This window comes from Onychomys torridus, chromosome 22 (assembly GCF_903995425.1).
Source record: "Onychomys torridus chromosome 22, mOncTor1.1, whole genome shotgun sequence".
Classification (NCBI taxonomy): domain Eukaryota; kingdom Metazoa; phylum Chordata; class Mammalia; order Rodentia; family Cricetidae; genus Onychomys; species Onychomys torridus.
The window spans coordinates 1257582-1274478 of NC_050464.1; the positions used below are offsets into that span (position 1 = coordinate 1257582).

Genomic DNA, 16897 nt, shown 5'->3' on the forward strand with positions numbered 1-16897 from the left:
ACAGAGGCAGAGATCTGTTAGGATCTCTGTGAGTTCAAGGCCGTGCTGGGCTACGCAAGATTAATCCAGTCTAAAAGAGAAACAGACAGGCAGGGTGGCCCACACCTTTAACGCCAGCACTTGGGAGCACACACCTTTAATCCCAGCACTAGGAAGGTTGAGACAGGAAGTGATATGGCAGAGAAAGGACTATAAGGTGGGAGGAGGAGACAGGAACTCGGGTCTTTTCAGGCTGAGGAGTTGGTGAGTTAAGAGGTGGCTTACTCTGCTTCTCTGATCTTTCAACTTTTACCCTGATATCTGGCTCTGGGTTTTTGTTTTGTTTTGTTTTTTGGTTTTTAGAGACAGGGTTTCTCTGTGTTGTTTTGGTGCCTGTCCTGGAACTCACTCTGTAGACCAGGCTGACCTCGAACTCCTGCCTGCCCCTGCCTGGAGTGCTGGGATTAAAGGCGTGCACCATGGCCGCCCGGCAGCTCTGGGTTTTTATTAAGACTGATTAGGATTTGTGCAACAGTGTGGGGACACACCTTGCTGCTCTGCAGCCTGCTGGAGCTCTCTGAAGCAAGCTCTTCTTCCCTGGAATGGAAGAGCAAGGCTCTCCCAGCCCCCAAGGGCCATTAGCCATGGTCCCAAGGCTTGTGCATCTTATTTGCTATGTGACGAAGTTTGCATCTCCCCCCTCCCCTCTCCCCACCCCCTTAAGAAAACATACCTCAAATGCTTTGTGTGTCCATATCTTCCTAAAAAGGCCAGAGTGAAGCCACAGACATCCACCTTATTTTCAAACAATTTCAGTGTGTTCTAGCTACCCGGTCACCTCACAGACTTTTTATACCAAAAAACAAGTACTCTGTAACTCCTAAGAAGAAAGGTTGCCAAACAGGCCAAATCTCAGACAGTTAGAAGTCTCAAGAGGTCTATGGCTGAAAGGCAAGTTTATCTTAAGAATTCAAGGAGCACATTTATTTTTCCTTTCTGATTTTCCTTCCCAAATTCCAACCAGGACCCACACAGATTTTAGGAAGCTAGCAGACTCAAATTATACTGTCTGTGGAGTCACACCCATCAGTAGGGGAATGGGGCTCATATGATACTCTGACTGTTGAGTGTGTCATCCACCTAGATCCTAGTAGGCCCTAGTTAGGACAGTAGCTGGATTGACTTGTGAGGGCACAGGACGGGGATCCACAGCATCCTTGGTAACCTGGAAGGCTCTTACCTTCACTAAGCTCCAGTTACCATTTAGGTAAAATGGAGAAACACCCAAAGAAACCAACCACTTGCAGTGTTGAAAGATGAGTGTCAGAGAGTGTCGGATGTCACTCTGCTGGTGGGTGGCCTATCAGGGGATTTCTTTTGGTGCCGTTACTATCTGGGTTATGTTGAGACAGACATGCGTCCTCCTGTATAATGTCCAGGATCTAAAACCGAATCCCACGTGTTTTCTTGGAATAATGCATAATACCCCTGCTGATACTAAGATCTTAACTTGAACTTCCTGGAATGTTTCCATAACCAAAGAGTTCTATTGTAAAAACAAGTGTGGGGTACTCTATGAAGTGTAAACATCCTTCCTTCTTTAAAAAAGCAAAAGCAAAAATCCCACATTACTAGAAATAGTTTAATATTTTTAATAAATATATATTCATTTTTGGTTTGTGTGCATGAGTGTCTGCCTGCATGTATGTTTGTGCATCATGTGTGTGCAGTAGAGCTGGAGTTATAGACAGTTGTGAGCACCATACGGATGCTGAGACCGGAACCTACGGATGCTGAGACCGGAACCTACGGATGCTGAGACCGGAACCTGAGTCCTCGGAGGAACAACCAGCACTCCTAACTGTAAGCCAGCTCCAGCCCCAAGACATTAATTTTAATTGTTAATTTAGAGGAAATCTAATGGAATGGTAGGGTGATTATTAAAATGACCAAAATCACACTTCAACTAAGTGCTAGACTTTACAAGTATTGATTCTTATGTTTTTTGCCTCTAAGGACATGTTTGGCGCACCATTAGCTGAAAGGCTTTGAATATTATGGGCATGGAAAATTCACATCATATAAATTTATATCATACATTATATATGAGTTGTCAAAAATCTCAAAACTCATTTCAGACAGCTTCCCTGTTCTTCACCAGGCCGAAGAGGATGCTGAGTCACATGGTATCCCATAACCATGGTGACAGAGTGGAGGGTTGGGGACCCAATTGTTGCCAATCCACTGAAGCATTTAGCCCAGAACTCTCGGCTCCTGGCACTCCAGCAGGAGTGGCTGTTTCAGCCTGAACCAAAGTAAAGCAGGGCACAAAATAATTTCCTGGCTATCACATTTTTCTCCATATCTTATTAGTGGCAGCTCTGACTTGATTTTTAAAAACATGGTCTGAATAATAATAATAATAACCTTTCACCCCAAGCAACTCCCTTGTGATGGGTGGGGTGGGGGAGGGGCAGCCAGGCACCTGAGGGTGTGAATTGTCTGGAACCTCAGGATGTGAGCTGTGTGCCTGTCTGTTCACAGGTAACAGCGAGTGTCCTTCTATGACACCCTGGGCAGCTCCCCAGCGCTAGTTAAAATCCTCCGGTGGATAGGGATGTGTGCTGCAGAGGTAGACACATCTGCTTGCCCCTTAATCCCTTCAGCTAATAAAAAGGAGTTTCTGTAAGGAAAATAACAGACACCGATTTCCACCAAAGCTTTGGGGGAATAATTCAAGATCAAGAGATGATACTGACTGTCTGAAAGAAGTTAAAGACACAGGCAGGCAATGCTCTGCCAGGGTGGGTGAGGCTATGCCGGGAAGCATGATGGTAGACTATCTGGGTACCTGTTTTTGGAAATGAAACCTCTTGAGACAGTCTGCCCTCTTTGCAGCAGGCTCTGCGCATGCCAGCGGAGCCCACTTGTCTGTCAAATTCACAGTCCCAAGGCCAAACCCATCATCTGAACAGCAGAGGGGAAACTTCAATTAAATTTGGCTACAAAGTTAATTTTTATTTTAATTGGAGAAGAGAAGGGCTCCCAGACACTCCTCTCTTTCTACAGTAGCTACCACGAAACACGAGCTACGGCCTTCACTCATTCATTTCTGAATTATTCTATTCTCTGTTGTTGGTGATTCCTAGCTTATTGCTTTACAGCCTCACTGTGTTTAATAAACGGACTTCCGTTCATCTGGCCGGATCTTTGCCTGTTTCTTCAGGTCCTTGCTCCACACAGAAGCTCCTCACAGCCTCTGTCTTCAGCCTCTCCCTCTTGTCCCTCTCACGGCCATCACTGTCTCAAGGTCTTGCTTACCGTACCCGCCCTCTGTCCGCTGTTCCTTTCCCCCTACTCTTCTACCTGGTTTTCCAATGTCTTCTCTTCTCCCCTCCACTCTTTCTTAAATCACCGGGAGCTGGCTTTTCCCTCACCACTAAAAATAGCACCCCAGAGACCCTAGAAAATTCCAACATGGTGGCCATTTCCAGGACCCGACTCCCTTGACCTCCAGCTGCACTGGGACGGTTCCTTTCTTCCCCCTTGAATCACCACCCCCGGACAGCTCTCATTTTCCCCCGTGGCTTTCTCAGGCTACTCGTGCCTCTAAAATATTTATGTAGTGCTGAACCATCTTGAGAAAACCTCCTGGAACATTCCAAGTTTACCTCTCTTTGACCTAGGAACTGAGTAGGAAGAAACCCCCAAAGGTATCAGGAACATCAAATAGAATATTGTGTGTGAAGAAATGCACTGGATATCTGCATAGATACCAATAAAAATATCTAATAAAATATGAGTCACAGGATTGATGACAATGGCATGAATTGTAAGCAGGTTAAAACTGTTATCATGCCAGAGCAAGCATCCCTACTGCTGAAGTTATAGTGATAACTTTTAGAAGTGTCAAAACTTAAAATGCTGTGTGGAAACATAACCATATTACATTCAAGACTTTACTAGTACTATGCATATATCTGCTTATCTGTTTTAATTTATTTTGCTGCTAAGACTGAAAACCGGGGGCTTGTGAATGCCTGGTAAATGCTCTGCTCCTCAGTGGCACCTCTGGTCCCTACAGCTGACTGCACTATAGATAGTTCTATATCACACCCCTTCCACCAAGACTGGGGTGATCCTAGAAGAGGGGATGGAAAGACTGTGAGAGCCAGAGGGAGTGGGCGACTGTGCCCAAACAGTATTCCTGGATATGATAGGGCCTTGAACCCAGGAATGCACAGTGGCTGTGACTGTATCTACAAAACGTGGACAAGATAGCCGGGTGGCGGTGGAGGCGGAGGCGGAGGCGGAGGCGGAGGCGGAGGCGGAGGCGGAGGCGGAGGCGGAGGCGGAGGCGGAGGCGGAGGCGGAGGCGGAGGCGGAGGCGGAGGCGGAGGCGGAGGCGGAGGCGGAGGCGGAGGCGGAGGCGGAGGTGCACACCTTTAATCCCAGCACTCAAGAGACAGAAGCAGGTAGATATCTCTGAGTTCGAGGCCAGCCTGGTCTACAGAGAGAGTTCCAGGACTGCCAAGACTACACAGAGAAACCCTCTCTGGAAACAAAACAAAACAAACAAAAAACCACGTACAAGATCAAGCCAGTCAAAATCCCCACACGGATGGGGTGGGGGAAGGTCATGAAGTCGAATGTCTATCTGAGGAACTGTGGGCTATTGATGGCCACTGGGGGAGGGAGAGTCAGTTTTCTTCAGGGATGCCAGCCCATGTTTCAGTAGTTGGTTCCATGCATATATGCATATTGACAGCTCTAAAAGGACTCAGTGGGTATTAGAGTGACCAAAGAGGGAAAAATGCCCTTGAAGTTGGGAGGGAGACACGGTGGGGAGAAGAGGGGAGGAATTGACAGAGAAGGAATAAGAAGTGGATACGATCCAAACACATTATATGCATGTTTGGATATTAAATATCTAATAAAATGCTTTTTACAATCTTTAGTGTGCGTGTGTGGGTGTGTGTGTGCTGTCGCATATGGAGATCAGAGGACACTCCAAGGGAGTTGTGTTTCTCCTACTGTACAGCATCTGGAGACTGGCCTCGCCTTGCCAGCATTTGGTAGCAATCACCTTTACCTGCTGAGCCATCTTGGTGACCCTTGAATGAATTTTTATTACTAATTTTTGTCACTCTAAAACACAAAATACTTTCATATGACCTCTTACGTGTGTTAAGAAATGACGCTTCTGTTAGTTCTCAAAAGAGGCACCAACGACAAAGGACCGGGTAAAAAGGGAAAATCCAATTTACTGGAACATTCCATCTCTCCCCAGGCAGCATGGTTGCATCGAGAAGAGAAACAACTGTCTGCAAGGATGCTTCGGGGAAAAGGAACCCCCATCCACTGCAAAGTGGAGTGTCTACAACGGGAAAACAGTATGGGGATTCTTCAAAAGGCTAAAATTGTAACTAGCGTGTGATTCATGTATATTGCTCTGGGTAGATGCTTGGAGGGATCTAGGTCAACATAAACACCTACACATGAGTTGATTGTGGCACTGTTTACAGGAGCCGAGGTATGGACCCCAACACATCTGAGTTCATTGTAAAACTATTTACAGTAGCCTAAGTATGGACCCCAAATAAGCACAGCAACAGACAAAGGTGAAGAAAACCTGTAGATACACACAGTGGAGTTTTACTGTTTACATTAATTATAAAGATGCATGGAGGTGTGTTATACGGACAAAGTTGGATGGAGCTGGAGAGCGCCATTGAGTATGTCTTCTCCTATATGTAGACTCTAGATCTCTCTCTAACTCTGTCTCTGTCTCTGTCTCTGTCTCTGTCTCTGTCTCTCTCTCTCTCTCTCACACACACACACACACACACACACACACACACACACACATGCGCGGCATGAAAGCAGGAGGGAACAGTTTGAGAAGAGGAAGAGGACCAGGGGGAGGTGGGCAAAGGCAGGAGAGGGTGGTGGGGGGATATGTGTGGAAACATAGATAACAAAGTATGTTATCTATGCACATGAAGGTATTATAATAAAGTTCATTTGTTCCATGAATACAAAGGTATCACTGTGAATGGTTAAGTAAGGGATGTGAACAGAAAGAACCAGGTTGAAAATAACTTGAGGAATAACATCTACCACATTTTATATATTCAAAAAAGAGGAAACATTGGTAATCTTTCATGGCATCTCTGGGTATAATGGCTCAGTGAGTACGGGAGCCTGCCATCAAGCCTCTGACCTGAGTGAGTTTGATCTCCAAGACCCACGTGGTGGGAAGAGAAAACTGATCCCCATTAGCTCTTCCTCATCTCCACATGTGTACTCTCTCTCTCTCTCTCTCTCTCTCTCACTCACACACACACACACACACACACACACACACACACACACAGAGGGTGGGGGAGAGGGGGAGGAGAGTGTGTATAGATATCTTCTGAGGGAGAGAGTCCCTTTTCTTTGGGAGGGGTGGTCACTGGTAATTGCCTGTTCCTCAGCATATGACCCCCACACCCATGCACATGTGGGCAACACTAATTCAGCCTAGCGAGTTATTTTAAAAGGACATGAAGTTGAGAGGGAGATGTGCTGGGGGGGGGTGTCCTGGTAGAAGTTGGAGAGAGGGAGTAGGGGTGGATATGACAAACATACACTGTACACATGTATGAAAATTTCAAAGAATAAATAAAAATATTGAATAGATTACAGCCTTACCCCTGGAGCAACTGAATACTACTAAATTGGAATACAAAGCCCTTTGATTTTTTTTTTTTCTGATTTCAAAATACTTTTCACATGGTTTCTTTGCTATAAGTTCAATTGGACAATGGTGGGACATTAAATTTCATTTCACTGATGAAAAAAATTCCCATTTAGGAGCCACAAAAGAAGTATTGTTCCACCTGCATGATTCCAGGCATACTCACAATCAGGAAAACAAACTTCAGGGGTAGCCACATGCAGAGAAAAGTGACTCTGTGAGCTCATTTGGGAGAGCATCTCACGCAGCTGCCCACTGGGATCTTTCCTCAGTTATTATCTCTGCTTTCAGTGGCTGGCAATGCTCTGGTTCTGAGTTACGATGTGTCTACAGATTTCCTGGGAATGACTTGAGAGAGAATAAGGCGGGGAAATGCATGACTACAGTGGTTCACTACCGAGCAGCCAGTTCAAAAGCCACTGGTTTAATTAGACGTGGAAAAATAAGCCAGTTCCTCATGCTGTAAATATTCCCCCATGGCCTGCAGTCCTCTGGTCTCTGTTCTGACTCTAGGTTTTATCACTACGCTCAACAGGGAGCTCAAGCTAGATTTTTCTCTGTGTCCTTTCATCAGACATGTTGAAGCAACAGTGGCCTCGGATTAGAGCAAGCTTTGGCTAATAGGAAGGGACATCGGTTTGAAACCACTGTGCAGAGATCTGAAGGTCATGTCCCTGATGTTTACACATCCCCAGCCAACAAACACACACTGTTTTCTTAGCACAGAAAGATTGGCAGGAACAATGGTGCAGGGAAATTGCCCTCTTTCAGGCTTGGCCATCCTGACGCATACCAGGGTGAGGTTCGTAAGTCTTTAAATATGACTTACAACAGGCCTCATGAGGATCTGGCATGTAAAGATCCGAACCTAATTAGAGGTAGTAATGTTGTCCCTCAGAGCAGAAGGATTTCCCAACTCACAAACTCCTTAAATATTTAAGAAGGGCTCCAGATGAAAGGGTATGATCTTTATGATGCTTCTGAGATCTGGAAGTTTCAGGGAAACACAGGCCATCTGAAGTTGAAATGCAAAATGATGGCTAGATGTTCAGTCTCTGGATTATGTCTTAAGGAAAGTAAAACTGATCTATAGAATTATTGTTTGACTGACTGATGGATATTTATTTATTTTAAAGAGTTACTTATTTTTATTTTGCATGTCAAAGTGTTTTGCTTGCATGTGTGTATGTGCACCATGTGCATGCAATGCCTGTGGAGGCCAGAAGAGGGCGCCAGATCCCTTGGACCAGAAGTTACAGAGAGTTGCGAGCTGCCATGTGGGTGCTGGGAATGGAACTCAGGTCTTCCAAAGATTAGCCAGTGCTTCTAGCTGCTGAGTCATCTCTCCAGCCCTGATTAGCTGATTTATTTTGGGGGGGGGAGGGGGTTACTGGGGATTAAACCTAGAACCTTGTACACACTAAGATAATGTTCTATCATTGAATCCCTAGACAAAAAAAAAAAAAAAAAAAAGAAAAGAAAAAAGGTCTATTGTGAGTATATATAGCAAACATCCTAACGTGGGTCTGTTCCTCTTATCAGGTAGATTCTAGAGTCACCAGAGAAGCGAGGGTGGGTGTGCATCACTTGCCTAAGGCTTCACTGCTTAGAGCCATAGTCGAGTTTAATGAGAACTGAACTGGTCCCATAGAGATGGCTGGTGGTGGGCCAAGGCGTTCTCAGCCCCAGTCAGGCAGACATCAAGTTGTCCTCACGCCAGTTCTAAAACCAATGCCCAGGAGACGAAGCCTGAGACTAGGGACAGAGGTTTGTCACAGACCCTCCTTCCAGCACCTGGAACTTTAGCATGCTGTAATGCCATCGTTAGAGAAGTGCTTGACCTCCCCGAAGCCAGCTGGCTGTGACTGTGGTTCAACCAGGTTTAGTCTTAAGACATGGCATCCCTCATCACATACACTAGGTGCTGCAATAGTTTGCTATCCTAGGTTCTTCAAAGATTTCCTGCTTCAAGAGAATAGTTTGTGTTACTTCCCGTTTATGTTCGGTCTCATTTATTTCTTTGATGTTAGCAAACCAGCTAGGTCATGTTATGCTTTTTCAAAGCCTCTATTCCAGCTCTGTGGTAACTCGATTAATATCTTAATGAATTATCACAGCTGCCAGCCCACCCCTGAGCTTCTGACGGGGCACAGGGCCAGTATCTGAAAGACCCTGCCAGGTCTGAGCCAGTGCGCTATCGTCATGTGAGGGACAGTTAACCTGGCTCCGGAAAACTCCACCTTCACAAAATCTTTCATCGTGAAAGGACTTGCAACTGGGCTCTCTCTCTCCATCTCCGTCTTTGCCGAAGGACAAGGTGAAAGCTACAGGCTGGCTGCCTTTGAAATCATGTGGATATTTGCCTTTTCTGAGATTCCAGTCAAAAACAAAACCACAGCTCTTTCCAACTCCTTGGTCAAATGAGTGGAGTGTCCTTCCTGTCAGGAGTTCTAGGCTCGGGCATTTGCCAATGCCCCAAATAGTTCCCACTGCCGTTCTTTACAGGGACAATGGAAAATTCCAGAGGTGCAAGAGTTAAAACATTGGTTGCACATATTAGGGCTATGACTACACAGAGTAGGACTACAGCTGGCTGCCTGACTGCTCTCACCCTACAGTAGAGGACGCTGGGTCCTGACTAAGTGACTTTGCCAGAAGCATAGGTCACCTGCACTTTGTGATAGAAAGGAAGTTTTCTGAATATCAGCCAGACTATAGGAGAGGGATCAGATAAACGAGCCACCTTGGAAAACAGAACATTTCTTGAAATTCTGGACTAACTGCAACAACCCATCTTTTCCTATGGTAGGCTACTTGGCTTTTCAGTATGACCTGGCCCTACGCTGTTCACAGTTGTCTCTGTGCCTGCCTATCCTCAGGAACTTTCAACAGTTCTTCTTTGAAGGTCTCTGAAAACCATCATTGTTGGGATCACTTCATATCCTGGCTACACTGCTGTGGTCCTCACTGTTCACATATGTGGTGTTTAGAATGAGGAATGTTCCCCCCCCCTGCCCCTCCCCCATGTGCTTGAGCACTTGGTCCCCAGCAGGTGGTGCTGTTTTAGAAGTCTATGGAACCCTTGGGAGGTACAGTCTTGCTGGAGGAAGTGCATTACTGTGGGTAGGCTCTGGCAGTTTATGGCCCCACCCCACTTCCAGTTCAACTCTCTCAGCTTGAAGATGTGATCTGTCAGGTTCCTACCCCACTGCCTCCAGCATTATGGAATCTCTCTCTGGATCCACAAGCCTGAACAAAGTCTTTCTTCCTTAAGTTGCTTTTTCTTTTCAAGATGTTCGCTCACAGACAAAAAGCATCTAAGACAACATCTGTGTGAACCTTAAGTGCTTTGTTGGAAACATAGTGGGAGGGTGGCTGTGTTGTCTTCTGTTGAGAACTTTTATTTGTTGGCTTCTATTGACCCCCCCAAACGTAAGTACACAGAGGGCCCTCAAGGAGTTGATTTTAAATCGTTCTGGCTGTACCATGTGTCATGGCCAAGTTCAGGGGGAAGAATCTGGCCAGAAGTGGGCAGCCAACTGCTTGCTCAAGGACTGCACTCTGCACACCAAGAGAGGCTGCCTTCCAAAGAAACACCAGATGATGGAGTTAGTTGATCCTAGTGCCCCATCATAACTATGAAGGCAGGGAGGAGGGCTGAGCGCCTCACGTGCCTACACAAGTATCCCAGGGGCTCCACACATATCACTGGGCCCCATCCGTCATCCTGGGAATTAAACTCTGACACTCATCCTGCAAATGCGGAAAAGAGGCTGACATTTGCCCAGGACCACACACCTGAAGAGGCGGAATCAAGATTCAAATCAAGGCTGGGTGGTGGTGGCGCACGCCTTTAATCCCAGCACTTGGGAGGCAGAGCCAGGCGGATCTCAGTGAGTTTGAGGCCAGCCTAGTCTCCAAAGCGAGTTCCAGGAAAGGGGCAAAGCTACAAAAAAAAGATTCAAATCAAAATCAGTTTCCCCGAAATAATTTTATATCTTTATATCCGCTTGTATCTTTATCATTTTGTATCCATCCAATTGACAAAGCTGAAACTGATGAGGATCCTGGGCTTGGAAAAGCTGAAGGGACTTGTTTTTAAACAGAGTTTATTGAGAAAGGAATAGACTTCAGTGGCAGGTGCCACATAAACAGAGACTTGTAGACTAAGAATCAATGTCTTTTCTGTGTGGCTTATTGTACAACACTACAACGTAAGAAGGATAGAGAAAGCCCCCTGATTATCAGTGTAGAGGTGAGCAAGATGGTCTTCAAAATACATGGGTTCCCATGAAGGTACTCCTTTTTAGCTACTCTGTTAATGCTCGGTCATTCATTTCTTGGCACACTCACTCACTCATAAAACATTTACTGGGGATTAAGAGATGACTCAGTGGTTAAGAGCACTGGCTGCTCTTACAGAGGACTGGGGTTCAGTTTTCAGCACCTACACAGTGGCTCACAACCACCTGTAACTCCAGTTCTAGGAGAACTGATGCCCTCATCTGGCCTCTGAAGGCACCAAACACATGCATGTGGTACACAAGCATGCCATCAGGTAAAATAGTCATTCACATAAAATAAAAATAAATAATTCTTTAAAAACAAAACATTTACTACCCACTGTATGCATAGCATTAAAAACTGGGGCTGTGGGGAGAGAGAGGAGGGCGGAGAGAAGATGTAGAAGACAGAGAGACACAGGTGTTGTCTCTCTGTAGGTTCCTGGTGCTTTTTCAACTGGAAATTCCACCCCTGTGAAAATACAGTGATCTGTACACACACGAACAAAAGATCCACAAAGCAAGACACACCCTTAAAACTATAACATTCTCTGTCCTACACCACTGAGTTATTCTAACTCAGTGAAGACAATACTCAGCCCAAGAGGATAATATGGCAGTTCCAATGAGGCATGCATGCGCGCTCATGCGAAGCTGAGAATTCCAGGAGGTTCAGTGTTCACAGCCGCACGATGGCAGGCAAGAAATGGGTTTTTACAGGTGCACGGTAGAGGTAAGGGCAGGGTGGAACTGAGAGCGAGACGGGAATGAGACTAGGGTGGGTTTCTAACAAGATGGACGAGACAAAGGTGTGCTCAGGGAATACCTGTCAGAAAGGACCAGAGGGGAGAGATGGTAACATTCCGATCACTTTCCTTTCTGTTACCTTTGGGGGACACTCCCCTGCTCTGGGCACGCATGCTCCTACACACAGAGGCTTATTCTTATTTTTATCAGCGTGGGAAGCAAACCAAGAATTCCACAGATCGTAAAAGCAGAAACACGGACTAAGAGGACCACAGATCTCCCGTGCAATAGCCAGAAATGCCGGGTGGAATATACGGATTTTTAAAATGCAGAAATGAGTTGAGAAGACACACAAAGGGCAAGGAATGAGATGGCATCATGACTGCCCGTGGGGGGCTCTCCGTCTCATTATCCTGGCAGCGTGTCTGCTGTCTACAGGAAGATACAGGAAGCTTTGGGCCTCCAGTGGTGGGATACTGGAAATACAAGACCCAGTAGAAACTGTTCTAAAATGAGGGAGGACAAGCCATTATTTGCAAACTAAGCAGGTACAAACCCCACAAGCCAGGCCTTTGGAAGCTGGTGCCACAGCACAGTCACTTACAGGACAGAAAACACGTGTTCAAGACGACTGAGTGCACAAGAGAGACTTGTGAATGTAAGGAAGGAACAAACTATAGTAAACCCTAGAAATCTTTAAACAGACACCACAAGGGATTGAAACAGCACTCCTGGGCATTAAAAATATAATTGCTGAAATTAAAATTCTATATAGGAGGCTTAAGTAATATATCAGATGAAGCCCAAGAGAACACGAATGAATTGAAATATAGGTCTGAGGAAATTACTCAGAATGCATTCTAGATGAAGTATTAACAATGATAGAAGAACAGTGAAAAGATACACAATAGAATGCATGAAGAAGTAAAAATATTGGCCAGGCAGAGGTGGCCCACGCCTTTGATCCCAGCACACAGGAGGCAGAGGCAGGGGTATCTCTGAGTTCAAGGCCAGCCTGGTCTACAGAGTGAGTTCCAAGACAGCCAGGCTACACAGAGAAACCTTGACTTGGTGGTGGGGGGTGGTGTCAGAAAATGTGCACTTGGAATGGGTAAAGAGGATAATGGATGGTCAAGAATTCCCCAGGCTTAGTGAATGAATGAGTTTTATAAGTCTGAATTCAAAACGTGGAATCTCAAACACAAAAATACAAATCAATTCACATGCAAACACAGAGAAGTTAATGCACAGAGCTCTAAGGGCAAGAGGAAACTATAAAAGCAAACAGAATAAAAAGTAAATAATCTACAAAGATAAAACAAGAGGCTTTCCAACAGGAGCCACAGAGGCAATTGAGTGAAGCAGAACTTCAAGGGTCTAGTCTAAAGGTCCAGAGGACAAATGAGTCCACCCAGAATTCTATACCCAGCTGAACTATCACTGATGATTGAGTGGAGACGATGATGCTGAGCTGAGCTGAGCAAGAGCAAGCTCTTCCTCCAACTTTCGGGTTTTGAGATAGGAATATAAAAATGACATAGATAACCTCACTTAGCTTGCTGAGCACACAAAAAAGACAAAATAAGGATAATAGTCAACAAGAACAAAGGTGATTAAATGTCCCCATGAAGCATTAAGAAAATAGAATAAAATTATTGACTTTTTCATAAATATTAATGACTCTGACTTGAGCATCTTTGGGTACAAATGGAAACATTGCTGAACAAGTGAAAGACGCTTATAAAGATATTAATGAAGAAGAAGACAAATTTGATTTCTGTGGGACATTCTGATTTTCCATCTTGTTTCCTTTACTTAGCATAGCTCTTTGGGTACCGAAAAGTCATATGTAGAACTTTAATGTTCCCTGGTGAAGGCTTTCTTGTCCACCATCTACGGGACTGTTATAGACACTGCAGCTCTCTCGGGAGTCATCAGAATTCTTTCCCTCCTCCCCACTGTCCTTCTGCAAGGTTCTCTTCTCTCCCCAAGTCTTCAGATAGACGTTCATCCCCTGCCTTTCGTCTACTGGTCTATGTTTGAAACAGAAGTGACACCAGATTGTTTAAGGTGGTAGACACAGCTGGGCGTGATGGTGCATGCCCGCAGTTCCAGCACTCGGGGAGGGATGGAGGTGTGAGTTCAAGGCAGTTTTGCTATAAACGTAGCTGGAGAACCTGTCTCAACGCATCAACAAAACCCAAAAGAATGTAAAAGACAAACAAACACCAACCAACCAACCAACCAACCAAAATGTTAACTGCTAAATAATCTTTCTTCAGATTTACAGAACTGGCCTATCTAGTGACCTTCACACACATAAGAGCTTTACTTAGTCTTCAGCTCTATGCATCAATTAACATGCATGTATATTTCTGTGAGGTTTAGCCTGAAGAAACGTGATATTCATGTTTGGAAAATAGGACATAGTCAGGCCCAGAAGGTCAAATATGTGATAATCCAACCACAGAATAAAATAAAAACAAAATGTGTGCCCTAGAAGACCCTGCTCAGCATGTAGCCACACTGCCCATGGTGCTTTGCTTTCCTCGGCCACCAGCTGTTGGCTCTCCTGAGTTTCTCTAGATGTAGCTTTGAGGCTGCTAGCCCCTTTGTCATCTCAAGATGCTTGTTTTTGAACAAACCTGAGTCCTTCTTACCAACTCTCTTCTGGGCTTAAGGGAGGCAGCTTGGGCCAGGGCCATATGTAGTTTTGAAAGTCTTATCTTTAATGATAAGACTCCCCAAAGAGAGGGTCACAAGTACTCCCAAGCAATGAATATATACTTATCTATATTTATCTCTCTATCTGCCTATCTATCTATCTATCTATCTATCTATCTATCTATCTATCTATCTCTATATCTAAAATGTGCATGTTATATAGAGAGCAGGCTGAATAGCCATGGAGAAAGAGCCAGTAAACATCATTCCTCCATGGCCTCTTCATCAGTTCCTGTCTCTAGGTTCCTGTCTTTTAGTCCTGCTATGACTTCTACTGATGATGAACTGTGAGCTGTCAGATGAAATAAACCCTTGCCTTCCCAAGTTGCTTTTGTTCATAGTGTCTATCACAACAACAGGAAATGAAACCAAGACACTAGTGTTTGCTTATCATTTATGTATATCTCTCGGAGTACTTTGAAATCATCTCTAGGTGACTGATAACACCCACTGCAATGTAAATGCTCAAGGGCAGTTGTCATGATACTGTATTGTTTAGGGACTCATGACCTGTTCAGTATATGCAGTTACATTTTCCCCTCGTGTTTTGATCTGAGCTTAGTTGGGTCAACAGACCTGGGACCCATGGATCTAGAGTACCAGTTGTGTTCAGAGCAGAGAAGAATTTAAAAAGAGGTCCTTCCATGGTCCATACTCACCAGAGGCTCTGCCATAATGATGCGAATCTTCCGCTCTGCCTGAGTGGTGAAGTTGACAAATAAACTTTTGAGGACGTACTCTCCTGGTTTGCTGTCTGGGTCCACACTGATGGGCAGCATGGTCGGCGGCCCTTTCTCCCTGTGTGTACCTGAAGCAGGTGGAACCGGAGGCTTGATGTAGCCGTTGCCAACGGGAGAAGCTGGAAAACAGGGTGGATTTGAATGGATGAAAAGAAAGTCATCAATATTCAGGTAGTGTATGTTCATAAACCATAAACGTAAGACTATGAATCACAAAAAGGTCATGCTTCAAGTCATAGCCTGGTGTTGGAATTTAGTGCTCTGATTATGTAATGTTTTTATTACAATCAAATATATCATCTCAAAAATCCTGTTTACCACATGGATATAGCTGATAAATTTTATAACATTTAAGACATTTGGGGCTTCTTTTTGAATGTTCTAGGCAAGTGGATTAATGAGAATTGAAAAAGTGATTTCTTCTGTCTTTTTTTTTTTTTTTTTTTGGTTTTTTGAGACAGGGTTTCTCTGTGTAGCTTTGCGCCTTTCCTGGATCTCACTCTGTAGCCCAGGCTGGCCTCGAACTCACAGAGATCCGCATGACTCTGCTCCCGAGTGCTGGGATTAAAGGCGTGCGCCACCACCTGGCAAACAAGGCTTCCAAACTCTCCCCGGCCCTATTTCTTTTGTTTGTTTTGCTTTGCTTTCCTTTTTTGAAAGAGTCTCACTCTACAGTCAGACTCAAGCCAATCCTCCTGCCTCAGCCTCTCAAATGCTGGGATTACAGCTATCTGTAACCATGACTATCTAGGAGATCTGTGAGTTTCTAAGGTGTCAACTATCCCATGAAAAACATAAGATCAAGAGAGTTAAGATACGGATACCAGGAATGAAGAAGACGGGACAGAGGAAAATAAGGCCTTTAAAGGGTGCATACAGTTTTGGGTGATTGAGTACAGGCATTCAGGAAAGGAGACACGAGAAAGGAGAAATCCCAGCTCACTGAGAATGCTTAATCTACAGGCGAACATTCCAAGGCAGCTGACGGAGGTCAGCATTAATCATGCCTGCTGGTCTCTGATGCTCTTGGCATGTGGACACCTTGTGGAAGTAGGGCACCGCCCCAACTGCCGCTCAGAGGGACATCCTATCTGCACTATCTGCCTCCTGTATCAAGGTCACCATGCTTCAGAACCAGAGACCTGAATGTCAACCCAAACCCTTCATTTGGAAACAAGGCTTTATTCTCTCTGATGTCCCACAGGGCTGAACGCATTTCTAGAAGCCAGCAGTAACCGAGTCGATGCAAAACACAATCACAAGATCCTGGGACTAAACACACAACGATAGTGAGGGGAAGATCAGGACAGTGACCCTGGCACACCTCTGGCAAAGTCACAGACAGCTGATACCTAGGTACCAGAGTACCTCTTACAACCCCTCCATTTCCAAGCCCAAGTCCCTGCCCACAGGTGTTTTTTTAAAAGAAGTGTCCACCTGTGCTTCCAATCTGATGTCTTTGTAAGCACAGAGCCCACCCCAGGGTCAAGGCAGAGAGGGAATGAAGGGAAAGCCCCGTCTTGTTCTGTGTGTTTTCACACAGCTCAGCCTTGGGAGATGGAGGCATGGTAAAGGTCATAGGTGAGGAACCTTGAACTGAATCCACTCTCATGTTTCAGAAAGCCCTCTTTAGATTACCGTAATCGATTTCCAAAAATTACTGCTGTTTTCCTAGAAGAAGC

At 45.1% G+C, this 16897-nt stretch overlaps 1 protein-coding gene across 6 annotated transcripts in view; it reads right to left on the bottom strand.

Annotated features, from left to right (window-relative positions):
- Fry (FRY microtubule binding protein) overlaps window positions 1–16897 on the bottom strand; it is a 392261-nt gene that overhangs the window by 192687 nt on the left and 182677 nt on the right. For all 6 annotated transcript variants that reach the window (XM_036171967.1, XM_036171966.1, XM_036171964.1 and 3 more), the window contains one exon: window positions 15135–15334. In XM_036171967.1, coding sequence (XP_036027860.1) covers window positions 15135–15254 — 120 coding nt within the window. In that variant the 5' untranslated portion in view covers window positions 15255–15334. The remainder of the gene's footprint in view (window positions 1–15134; window positions 15335–16897) is intronic.